This window comes from Marmota marmota, unplaced genomic scaffold, assembly GCF_001458135.2.
Source record: "Marmota marmota marmota unplaced genomic scaffold, marMar, whole genome shotgun sequence".
In the NCBI taxonomy this organism is placed as follows: domain Eukaryota; kingdom Metazoa; phylum Chordata; class Mammalia; order Rodentia; family Sciuridae; genus Marmota; species Marmota marmota.
In genome coordinates, this window is record NW_025999968.1 from 20,595,943 (window position 1) to 20,609,502 (window position 13,560).

The following is a 13,560-nucleotide window of genomic DNA, read 5'->3' on the forward strand; positions in this document are numbered from 1 at the left end:
GATGAATGGATGGAGAAAATGTAGTATATGTACACCATGAAATTTTACTCTGCCATAAAAAAAAAAAACAAATAAATTTATGACACATGCTGGTAAAAGGATGGAACAGAAGAACATCAATTCTAAGTGAAATAAACCAGACTCAGAAAGCAAGGGTCAAAAGTTTTCTCTCTTGAAGCCCTACAAATGTACAGAATGTGGCAAAGCTTTTGTTGCCAAATCAAACCTTATTCACCACAGCAGAACTCACAGTGGAGANAAAAAAAAAAAAGTTTTCTCTCTTATGGGAAACTAGAGGTCAGTAAGGAGAAAGGCAGGGGCGATTAGATTCTATAAAAATAGAGGGTAGGTCAATTGAGTAAAGTAAGGGGACTAAGGATATAAGTGGAACAGGAAAAGGGAGGAACTGCAGAATGAAATTGACCAAATTACATTAGCTACATATATGAATACACTACAGAGAATGCCATTTTATGCATACCTGTAAAGCACTAATTTATAATAACCAAAAAATAAATAGAAGGAAGACCAGTACAACAGAGAAAGGGGAACAGGTACAGGTCATAGTGGAGGGAAAGAGAAAACACTGGGGACTGAAATAGAGTGAAATATATTCCATTTATGCATAATTATGTCAAATGGAACCCTATTATTATGTAGGTAATTTCACTCAAACACTATTAACATTTTAATAATTTAATATTTTACTCTGAAGTGACTGAGTAAAATTCATTTTACTCTGAAGAGAGTGCCTCTTCATAATTCTTTTCATAACATTTGTTACTTCCTTGTTTCTTAGGCTATAAATGAAAGGATTTAATAAAGGAATGACTAGAGTATAAAAAATGGCAATTGGTTTTTCTGTGTCTCCTTCATTAACCGAACTTGGTCTAATATACATGAAGAGAAGAGAACCATAGAATATCGACACAGAAAGGAAATGGGATGCACAAGTAGATAGAGCTTTGCCTCTTCCCTCTTTAGATTTCATTGTGAATATAGTGAAAAGGATATAGAAATAAGAGATTAGGACAATAGTAATAGTGAAAATTTGAATTGATCCTGCCAAGATGAATATCATCAATTCATTGATGTAAGGATCAACACAGGAGAGTCTGTATAATGGAAGAACATCACAAAAAAAGTGATTGATCTGGTGAGACTCACAGAATACCAACCTAAATAAAAGCCCAACTTCAACCATGGGATGCAAGATTCCAGCTATGTAGGCTCCTGCGGTCATCTGAATGCAGAGTTTCTTTGACATCAGGGTGTGGTACTGCAGTGGTCTGCATATGGCCACATAGCGGTCATAGGCCATTGCTGCCAGAAGAAAGCAGTCTGTAGTCTCAGCAAAACAGAAAAAATAGAATTGTGCCATGCATTCATAGAGGGAAATCCTTCTGTCTTCAGAAAAGAAGTTCTGTAACATCTTGGGATTGATGGCACAGGAACAGCAGGAATCCATGAGAGCCAGGTTGCCCAGGAAGATGTACATTGGTGTGTGAAGACGGCGCTCCGTGTAAATCAAGGCCACCAACCCTAGATTCCCTACTATGGTGACCAGATAGATGGCAGAGAACACCACAAACAGAAGGGCTTTCAGGTCTGAGTTTTCTGTAAGTCCCATGAGGATGAATTCATTTGTACTGGAGTGATTTGCCACAGGCATTCCTGACTTCTTTGCTGAACTATGTTGTAGAGAAATTCAATTGACATCATAAGTAGAAATGTCTAACTCACCCATCTAATTATCATATGTATCAAGGGTATCATCTTTTCTTCAAATCACCCTATGCTCTCTCCTGAAAATTGTTAGGTCTTGTGAGAATAAATATAGCATGATTTTTGCACACAGGATTTGCCTTGAAATTTCTCATGTACTCATTGTGTGAAAAAGTTCTTTCTACCTAGGTCCGTGGAATGTCTCATAGTTGGTTTAATTAACTTGACATTTCTGAGTTAAAATATATGTTCTCATGGTAACTTTCTTCTTAGCAAATTAAAAAATATTGTACATATTTCTTTATGGAATTGATTCAATATTTTAAAGTAATCGGTCTTTTGATATTTTAAACAACCAATAGGCTAATTATTTAAAGCTGTGCAAAATTACAGTGAGTTTGAGAAACAGTTTCTCTAGCTTATTAAACTTTCTCAGATAATTTTATCTAGGAATATTTTATAAAAATTTCTAACTATTTTAATAGAGTAGAAACATAAAAATCTTTAAAATTCTTAATAAATTATAAAATCTTTTTATATTCATTTAAACACATTTTGAATCCTACCCTTATTTTTTTCTACCATTCCTTGTTTATTATCCACTTGTCCTAATATTTTTCTCTAGTTTTATGTGTACTCTATGCATATTTAATGTTGTGAGACTTGTTGAGAAAGTCTCCATTCATAGTGTACATATTCTTAATGAATATTATCTTATATGTAGTCTCATGCACTCTCAAATTGTTGTATAGAAACCAATGTCTATATTTTTGTTGAGTCTCATAGAGATTCTACATTTTTTGATTATTTAAATTTAGAAACTGAATTACTCCCAATCTGCTATATATTTATTGAATTTCAATGCTCACCTCACTTTACTTTATATTTACTATTACTTGGCAACAATATTTCAAATATAGAAACAACATAGGTTTTAAAGAGTAGTAAGATTGTCTTTCTCCCAGAAATTTCTACAAGTTATTGGGTTCACATATTTTAGATATTAATTTTTGACAAGAGTCTATAATAGTTGTTAAAATTTTCGTTGTTTTAAAAACACATTTTGGCTATTTCTTTGCTTCTTATTCTTCTCTATACTGAATTTCATAAACTGTTTTGCTCAAATAATGTGATAAGGTTCTAGAGTTTGATTGCTAGACACTTATAATCAATGAATAAGTTGCCCATTATATTTGAAGTAGACTACACTTTTAAAATATCCCTCAAAATTTTATTATTTTGAACAAAATGTAACAATATAAAATACAGTTCTGTCATTACTTTTTGCAACACATATTGGTAAATATACTGAAAATATTTATGTGTACTTGGGAAAAATAGTTTTTTGTTTTCAAAAATTATCATTTTATTTAGGAGATGTTGTATCACAAAATAATTAGTGAAAACAAATTTTCTCTTCTCCAATTCAAAGTATAATTATTCCTCTGAATCAGAAATGACTTTTAATATATGACTCAGAATTATTTTACCAGGTCCTTTATAGACTTACCTGTAAGTTTGGTGATAAAACTATGGTACTTTTGAACTCAGAATACTCTGAATGAGCCACTTACTGTGTGTCATTTGTTCTTTCCATAATGTCTTCAATTTAGAGACAAATTTTAAAAAATGAATAAAATTCAAATACCATAAAAATTACTAAAGTATTTTAAAGAAATATGTTCAAGTTTATATTATAAATAAATTAGTAATCTATTCTCACACTGAGTTCACTGATGAACATTTTACCATAGTTCTTGGACACCGAATGTTCTACATTTTAGGGAAATCAAGATTTAAAATGTGGTCTTTAAAACATTGGGGAATAAATTATAAAAATCTAGGGCAGTTTTTCTATTCATAGGTCAGAGTAAACAATTAGGTTAGCCTTGGGGTACAGTTAAAGTTGTCCATTGATTCTAAAGGGATTTTATTGGCGCTGACATCAGGGTAATTCTGCACAGATTCTCAGTCTGAGAGGCAAGTTTCCCAAAACACCAGTAGCCAAAGCGACATTAATGAAAAAGGAATAAAGGTTAAGATTCTGGGGTTCAATCAAATGGCCATCACTAAAGTCTGTTTATAGATTGGATCATGATTTTTTGCACATTTAATTCTTTCTTTGTGTTTTTTTTTTTCACTCTCTCTTTCTCAAATCTTATTTACATGAATACTATAATGGGCAGAAAAACGATTTGTACTGATTACTTGAAGTGAAAGTTAAAGAGATATTTGAAGAGAGAGTTGGATTTGTAGAGGCAAAGTGTAATGTGATCAAATAGTGCTGCTTTCCTTTATTTCATGTCTTACAATGAATTTGACCAAATACTTTAGATTCATTCTCTGAAACTCAGACTTTGTGTTCCCTTATTTAATTTATGCATCATAAGATGACTAGAAAAAAAGTCACTTATAAAGTATGATTGGCTTGCAAAGCTGTCAAGGTTTATTTTATGTATCTTCAAGAATTTGGAGATAAGTATACTTTTGAAAACTCCTATCATACATAATGGAAACAGATATTGAAACCTGACAGAACCCAATAACACATGAATTTTTATGTTTTATGCATCAGCTAAAAAATTAAAAATAAAATTTTATCTTTTTCAAAAAATAGGGAACTTTAAGCAATGTTTCAATACCTGTTTATTTTGAACTCTTGGTTTTAGAGATTCAGCCAATGAGTGGCAGGCCACATTACTCTGGGCCTAGAGGCAGAAGGACCTAGTGACTGGGAAACAGAGTGAGAGGGCAAGGGGTTGAAGAGAAGATGAACCTTTCCAGAGCATGTCAACAGTGACCTACCTCTTCTAGTCATGTCCCACCTGCCTACACTTACCACCCAGTTAGTCTGTTAAATGTAGGATGGACTAATTAAAATTAGGTTAATTTTGTCACATTCCAATCATTTCATCATTGAATATTCTCACATTAACACAAAGGACATCTTAAATCCAAGCCATAACAAAGCACAAAACACATCTACAGAATAAAGAATAAACCAAGAAAGCCAGAACATGGGAATATGCTAGAAACAGAGGATTTATACTTGTTACAAATTAGTGTTACAGATAAGAATTTTAAAATCTTGATTAAAACTGACATTCAGTTTCTAACTTCAAAATTGAATGAAACTTTTTGAATGGCCACTGGCTTATCAGATTACCACCCTAGCATTTGTTACTAGCTTAAGATCTTAAGGGAAACAACAACTAAAGCTAAATTCCCATCAATTTAAAGGATAGTGGCATAACATCACAAATGACCACTGTGTGACAAATTCAGGATTCTAGATTCCATAGAGATATAGAATTGAATTAGCTTTCATACTTTATGTGAATTTACACTACTGTAGAGAGAGGCAATTTTGTTTAGGTTAACCTAGATTTGTGAGAAACACTTTTGCAGAAGGTTTACTCTTATAAACATGGTGGCATTTAGGGAACTATTTTCCTTTCAGAAATAACAACTTTACAAATGAAACACTGGGCTAAATTTTAAAATATGGGCTTTGGTTTAGCTCACATTTTCTACATATGCTCATGGTATAGGTTTAGGACTTCCTCCATCCGTCCTACAGATTTCTAACCAAAATAAATTTTTTAAAGTTAGTATGTCTCAAACTTCAAAATACCCAACCACTTCAAAGTTAGGAGAGCATTGCATTATCCCATGAAGCTGCATATTTTATCATATGTACCAAAAAAATTGACAATGCTCATTCCAACATTCATCTGTTACAAAATTTATTTTATACAGCTTATACCACCCAGCATGTATTAACCTCTGACATGTAACTCCCTATAAAGATAAAGCAAAGACAAGAAAAGTTTACTGTTTTAGAAAAAAGGTACACATTCAGTTATTATCTTCAAACATCATTGCACTTTAACTTCCACAATTTGGCTAAACATTCATGAAATAATCTACAAACTACTTTCAACAAATAACACTTTTAGGCAGACATGACTGTGCTAAATTCTTTATTATGTATGAACTAAACAAAAATTAAATGGTGAAAATAGAGTTGGGGGGTATTGTGTCTTCTCCAAACTGCAAGGAACCAAAAAAAGTGTGGTGGAACCTCCTTTGAAAGTCACCACTCTTGTGGTTTGCAAATGTCCGCTTCAATATCCGCCTGTGTTTATGACTGGTTTGGTGATCTACTGTGTGTAGATTTCTTCTGATAGCTTTATGGAATGGATCAATAAAGATAACCTGAATGAATTTTTATGTGGAATCTTCAAGGACCTTGTTAGAATTCAGGACTCACAGAATACACACAGTTGCTTCTAGCTTGCTCCACAACAACAGGCTTTCAAACCAACTTTACCTTGTTAACAGCATGATGGACAGTCTTGCCATACATTACACCCTTAGGAACTGGGCATTTGCAGACACTATGGCATGTATGCATCCTGCAGATGACGTAACCCTGCCTGGCCTTGTATCCCAGTCTGTACACTTTATCTGGGGGAATTTGGTAAAGGGCCCTGTGAAGCAGAGAGCAGGTGGTACTGTCAGCAGGGGACCTACAGAGAAGAGCACATCATATCAGACTGCTTCTTCCTCCACAACTCCAAGATGTACTTGTATGCCACCATCGTGACTTACCTGATGACTGCTATCTGTTAAAAAGGAAGAAGCATCTCTTTCCTGTCCAGATATTTTTTTGTGGATCTCTCTAAATACAAAAGAGATTCATTTCCCAGAAACTTCCAAAAACATCACTTCTTTTGTCCCATTGGTCCCAAATAAATCACATAATCTTCTATCAAATTTGTTTGGGAATCAATGTTCATAAGGACTAGACACGAGTTATTTGGAAATGTATGGCATAAATTATGGTATTATTAGAAGAGGGAAAGGGAATCAAGAAATGTACTTTTGATAGCTGAAAATGTCCATAAACATAGAATGTACACTCTCCATTCAATTAAGTTTCTCAATTTTGTGATCTTTTCATTTGTTTACACTCTTAAAACATAAGTATGTTCCTAAAGAGCTGTTATTTATGTAGGTTGTATTGATCTGTATTTCACATATTAGATATTAATATTGAAAAATTTTAAAAAAGTTTTAGTCATTTAAAAGTAAAAATAATGAACCCCACTATACATTAACTAACATAATTCTATTAAAACATTAGAAGGAAATATGTGCTGTATGCAGATGTCAGGCACTGCTTGAGTACTGGTAATACAAAATCAGATATGACATGATGGAGGCAGGAAGAAAGTAGGCTTCATTTTATTTACTAAGAGTTAAAATTAATATTTTAAAAATATATATGTATACTCCTCTTTTTTCTTAAATTATGCTTGAGTTCTGATCTTATCACCTAATATGTGAATTTTTTCTAATCAATTGCCAAGTCAGTTTTCTGAGAGATACAATTATTTTACACTATTGCCGGGAAGACACCAATGTCTCATGCCTCTAAATAAATTCAGATTCTCAGAATGGCATTAAGTTTCTCAGTAATCTGACACATTTCCCCCTTCCCTTCCCAAATTCACCAAGGATCTCTCCAACAGTTAGCCACTATGATGGCTCTGTTCCACTGTTTACCCATCTTCTCATAGGCAGAGGCACACTGATTTTCACAAACATAGATTCTGGTCAGTATAATTTATATTTTGCTCCAGTGATCAATTTTTTTCCATCCTTAATTGTACTGTTTATATCTCATGCTACTTTACAACTAAATACCTCAAATAATATTATCTCCATCTCCTGAATCACCAAGCATGTGGAAAAAATAAAGTATTGATTTACACTCCAGTTTATTTTGACTTACCTAGTTGAACTTAGGCAAGCTACTAAACATATCAGTGTATGAGGTTTCATTCAAGAAAAAAACAAAAAAAGTCTCTTTAGTTAATTATTTAATACACATGAAAAGTCTAGCCTGTGTTTAGCAGAGAATATATTTCAGAAAATTATTTTTCTTTTATGTTTGTTAATTTATTTGGTGAATAAATATTTTGGTCAGGTGCCAAGGATTTTCACTCCTTTTTTTTCTTTCAATTATTTTGGAAAAAAATGTTTCCATCTCTTCTTAATTCTATATATATTAATACATTTCATAAGACTCAGACCAGGGTTTTCATAATCCTATTGAATAACAAATCAGGCAATGATGTCAGGTTAAAAAAATTTCATTTCATTGATATTTTCATTAATTACAATTTTGTGGTATGATGTACAAATAAACAAATTATATAAAAAAATAAAATTGACCAGGATTTATAATGAAAAACATTTCTAATTGTGCATTATAATCATACATAACAGTTGGATTCATTATGCCATATTAATACATGCACATGGCATAATTTGATCAATCTCATTCACTGGTGCCTTCCCTTTCATCTCTCCTTCCTCACCCCAATCTGCTTGCTCTATTCTACTGTTCTCCCTTCTATTATAATTGTTGTTACTTTAATTTGTGCATTATAATTACATATGCATAAGTGAGATTCATTGTGATATATCTGTACATGGACAGAGCATGTACAGATACATCTATCTAGATTTACTAGATTTCATCCCCCATCCTTCCACATGCTCTCCCCTTCCTTCTCCTTCTATCATCTTCTTTTACTCAAAGAGCACCATTTTAACTACATGTTGTTAAATCACAATATACAGATACTCTATTATAGAGAATTCGAGATTAAAAGTGAATAAAACTAAACATGAAAATATTATTTTTTAGAGAATAAATACATACTGAAATATAATCTCTTGAAATAACTAAAGTCTAATTCAAAAATCAAATTCAAACACATTGTTTACTTAGACAGATGGAGTTGCTTAAGGAAAAATTAACATTTGAGAACTTAGAATATGCCAGTGATTGTAAAAAATATTCTTTGGGATATAAGAAAGTTGCTAACAGTATTAAATGGAGGCAACTTTTATATATATATATATATATATACACTCTGACTTTATTTCTAATATTTGTTTTGTTGAAAATTAGGCCTAATTCTGCTACAACAGTCATGAATAATTATCTAATTCACTCCTGATTGATTTCACACATTTTATTTTTAAGTATATTTTTGCATACTCTCTCCCTTTGGAGTTATTTTTTTTTTTATTTTGAAGGGATTGTTATCCACTTTCTCAGTATTTGTAGGTTCATAAAAAGTACTGTAAAGTAGAAATCAGTCTTTCAATGGAGATGAAACTTGTTATAGAAAGTTACAACATGGCCTCTTCTTCATAATTCTTTTTATAATATTTATTACTTCATTGTTTCTTAAAGTATAAATAAAAGGGTTTAATAAAGGAACTATTAGAGTATAAAATATAGCAGCAGGTACATCTTTATCCCCTTCATTAACTGAACTTGGTTGAGCATACAGGAAGAGCAGAGAACCATAGAATATTGATACAGAGAGAAAGTGGGATGCACAAGTAGATAGAGCTTTGCCCCTTCCTTCTTTAGATTTCATTGTGAATATGGTGAAAAGGATGCAGATATAAGATATTAGTACTACAGTAATAGTAAAGGTTAGAATTGACCCTGCCAAAATATGTACTGCCAATTCGTTGATATAAGGATCAACACAGGAGAGTCTGTATAATGGAAGGACATCACAAAAAAAGTGATTGATCTGAAGAGACCCACAGAAAACCAACCTTAACAAAAGCCCTACTTCAATCATTGGATGCAGGACTCCACCTGTGTAGGCTCCTGTGGTCATCTGAATACAGAGTTTCTTTGACATCAGGGTGTGGTACTGCAGTGGTCTGTATATGGCCACATAGCGGTCATAAGCCATTGCTGCCAGAAGAAAGCAGTCTGTTGATTCAGCAATACAGAGAAAATAAATCTGTACCATACATTCAGAGAGGGAAATCCTTCTGTCCTCAGAAAAGAAGTTCTGCAACATCTTGGGAGTAACAGCACAGGAACTCAAGGAATCCATGAGAGCCAGGTTGCCCAGGAAGATGTACATTGGTGTGTGAAGATTGTGCTCCATGTAAATCAAGGCCAGCAAACCTGGATTCCCCACCATGGTGACCAGATAGATGGCAGAGAATACCACAAACAGAAGGGCTTTAAGGTCTGGGTTTTCTGTAAGTCCCATGAGGATGAATTCATTTGTCAATGAATGGTTGACCTTAGTCATCTTTGTCTGTTAAGATAGATGTTAATGAGACATTAAATTCTAATTAACCGCATACAATTTTCCATTGATCTTTTCTTTTTTATGCTGGTAGAGGAATTTCTTCATTACTGAACCATGCTATGTTGAGCACAAAATGCCACATACTTCCAGGGAACAATTGTCTTTCTTGAAGAGTCAGCAACTATGCCCTCTATCTGGGATTATCAAAATTAACAAGGATATTTTGAGAATTCCAAGCAGGATGGTTAAAGAACAGAAAGTTGCTGGGCACAGTGGTGCATGCCCATAATTCCAGTGGCTTGGGAGGCTGAGGCAGGAGAATCACAAGTTCAAAGCCAGTCTCAGCAAATCAATGAGGCCCTAAGCAACTTAATAAGATCTTATCTCAAAAAAACAAAACAAACAAACAAAAAGACCCAAAAGGCTGGGGATGTTGCCCAGTGGTTAAGCACTCCTGGGTCCAATTTCTGGTACAAAAAAAGCACAGAAATTTTATCTTTAAGTTTTTATTCATAATCATATAAACATTTAGGGTATCCATGTTTGATCCATTTCCCAAGCAATTTCCATATCAGTTTTTTAAAAAATACCTTAAATATGATGTTCGTAATATCACACTTGTAATCCCAGCAACTAGGGAGGGTGAGACAGAGGGCTAAAAATTTGGAGGCTGGATTTAGAAACTTAGTTTTTCATTATTTATTTTGAAACAAAATATCTCTATGTGTGTAGCTCAGTGATAAAGTTCTGTGTTTAATCCTCAGTACCAAACAAACAAAAAAATCCCAAGCTTTTTAAAAATCAATTTTCCTATAAGTTCATGTTTTTCTATTGTGTTAATGATCTTTATTTATCCTTATAGGGAAGGAAATGGTTTAAAATATTTTACACATATGTTAAATTAATATGTTAAATATGTCACAAAGATCAATAAGGAATAAGGAGGGTATTTTACCTGAAAAAAAAAATGGAAAGCCAAAGATATAAATGTCCAGAGATCATAACCTTTGCATAACTTATTGTTATACACTTTTAATGAACAATGACTCTTCCCATTAAATTATTCCCATTGATTTTTTTCTAATTCTAAGCTCTTCCTCTTTTGCTGAAGCATAGTTTACATACAGCGTTACTTAATAAACTTTTAACTGAGTATCCCAGACCACAGTAACCACAATTTTGAATTGTAGTGCATGTGTTATATGCATACTCAGACTAAGCTTTGAAGAAAGGTCCAAAAGGAACATTTTCAAAATCATCTTCTTAAGAAACCAAGGTATATTTCCTTTGTTGAAACTACCTCTTTTCTACTAGAAGATTATATGTTTTCTAAATTTAGAAATCCAGCTCGATAAAAGCAGTTCACCTTCATATTTCACTTTTCTCACTTGAAAAACAGGAAATCCATTAAATCCTAATAGGATATTTGATTTCAAATTTTATTTAGTTTAAAGGGCTATTTTTTCTATTACTTAGTGATAAGGTTGATCACAGATCAGTAATTCACTGATAAAGCTGATCATAGAAATTCTATGATAAAACTATATTTTTATTTCCACAAATACTAAAAGGAAGCCATTAGAAATTTTTTTTTCCTAAAATGTTAAGGTAAATATCAATGTAAGCATGTAATACTTTAGTTGAACTACAAATAACTTTCAATGTATATTCCTAAATAAATTAACAAATTTTTGGATCTTACCTATATATTTTGAAGTTCTATGTTATAATCAGATATTCACATTAATCACAGCATTATAACTTTCCCCATTTACCATGCTTTTCAATACTGAGAAGAATTAGAGAACTAAGTAAACAATGAAAATTTAGAAACAATGAAACATGGTAAATAATTCCAGGAAATATATTTTCTAATATGTTAAAATTTAAATTAAAAATAAATTCGAACACTTCTTCTATGTAGATTTCACTAAGAAGAGCTTTTTGAAAGTGCAATGTTTGCTTTATGTTGTTTAATGTGAAGGTCTCAGAATTTAAGAATATATATGTGTACATTCTTGCAAAAACATTTGGGATTAAGAGAACACAAATTTCAGAGATTATAGGTCAGTGTTAATAATGTGTCCCTACACTGCCAAGTTAAAGTTTTCTGTCAAATCCTGAGGGATTTCCTTGCAATTTCGTCATTGTATTTCTGTGTGCTATTAAGTCCTAATAACATATGAACCACTTGTCATTCATTAAAGATATCTTGTGAGACAATGAGATTAACGCAAGTGACACACACTAAAGTTTGTTTGATCCTGCCAATTTGTATGTAACTGACTTAATTTTTATAATTCTCTTCACCGTGATGTCCATAAAATGTAGAATAGGCAGAAAAAATAGTCTCAGGTTCTTTGAACCCCTTTCTGAAGGAAGTAGAATTAATTGGTTTATGAAAGATAATTAGCTTTTGAGAGGAAATTGGGAGGTATGAAAGCTTCAGCTAGGGTAATCAACTTTTCACCCTGTGCCTTGAATACCCATGTGGAAATTTGATTTTTTAATTTGTTCTATATAAAAATTCTGAGACTGTTCTCCTGTCCTTTCTCTTCATACCATGTCTTTTATATTTCATACCCTGCTGTTTTCTCTTCTTCATACCACTAATCACTCTATAATAATTATGCATTTATCTGTGAGTACATCGGCAATTGGTCACTCCTTTCCTACCCCAAGATTGGTGCTCTGGTTTAGGAAGAAGGGATTTCATTGATTTGTCCAATTCTGTATTTCCAGTCCTCTGAATTGTGTTTGTCATTTTGTAGTGCTTATTGTTTGCTGAATGAATTTCAAAGTGATACTTCCCTGCTCAAGAGTTCTGAACAGAACCTCTTTATTTTTTCAAACTAGGTCCATTTTCCTAATTTTGCAATTCTATATATTTCCCACTTTGCTTTCTCCTGTTCATCAGAGGCAAGATGGCCATGTGCATCACTTCCCTGATCCTTGTGTACCTGCTTTATTCTGTATGATATCAGTTTTTCTTACACCTAAAATAAATTTTCCCTCTTTTTCCATTTCAATTCTGCTCATATTTAAGGTCAGATATAAACACATTTTATATGAGAACTTTCTCTGGTTTATGATCAAAACTTTTTATCTGCATTACCTAAATTGTTCTTTCTGTATATCAGTATTCACTTAACTAGGTGTGACTTGTATGTCTCTGGATTTTTGTGAACCTCTGTTCTAAACAGCCTTAACATAGGTATCACTTCATAGTTCTTTTGGGCTCTTTGAAGCCAACTGAGCTAAATTCCTGATACATATTATTTCAATATTCATATTTTTTAAAAAAAATTTCCCAGTGGATTTGTGATTTTAGATAAACTTCTGAGGGTAAGAGTGCTATAAACAGCAGAGAGCATGAGAATATAAAGTACCTTAGGAAAACCCAGGACAAATGTATAGACATTAGAAAGTATAACATGTAATCATATATTGTATAGTAAAGTAATTTGGCCAAAACTTACAACATGATATAAGGGAAGCTTACAAATAACATAAGGGAAATGTGAGTTTAATTGGAAAATTTTCTGATTGGTTTTTTCCTGTTTATTCTTTGTACTTCTGTCATTTTACTGAAACTCTTCTCTGATAGTTGACGTCCAACTCTAAATGTCATTCGAAAGAACATCTAAGAAACTTCTTAACCAAGTAGACTGGTTTGGTTATCTATCTC

At 32.6% G+C, this 13,560-nt stretch overlaps 2 protein-coding genes and 1 pseudogene across 2 annotated transcripts; all 3 read right to left on the bottom strand.

Moving 5' to 3' along the window:
- LOC107136073 overlaps positions 1 to 6,329 on the bottom strand; it is a 31,918-nt pseudogene extending 25,589 nt beyond the window's left edge.
- Positions 689 to 1,672, bottom strand: LOC107136024 (olfactory receptor 5K3-like). The gene has a single exon (XM_015478262.1). It carries the CDS (start codon positions 1,670 to 1,672, stop codon positions 689 to 691), a length of 984 nt encoding a protein of 327 aa, XP_015333748.1.
- Positions 6,330 to 8,927: 2,598 nt separating the features above from the next.
- Positions 8,928 to 9,872, bottom strand: LOC107136208 (olfactory receptor 5K3-like). Its single transcript, XM_015478400.1, has one exon. The coding sequence runs from the start codon at positions 9,870 to 9,872 to the stop codon at positions 8,928 to 8,930; it is 945 nt and encodes a 314-aa protein (XP_015333886.1).
- Positions 9,873 to 13,560: the final 3,688 nt, after the last annotated feature.

Excerpts from the sequence above, each read along its gene's own strand:
- LOC107136024 (XM_015478262.1), bottom strand. The coding sequence starts at position 1,672 with ATGCCTGTGGCAAATCACTCCAGTACAAATGAATTCATCCTCATGGGA.
- LOC107136208 (XM_015478400.1), bottom strand. The coding sequence starts at position 9,872 with ATGACTAAGGTCAACCATTCATTGACAAATGAATTCATCCTCATGGGA.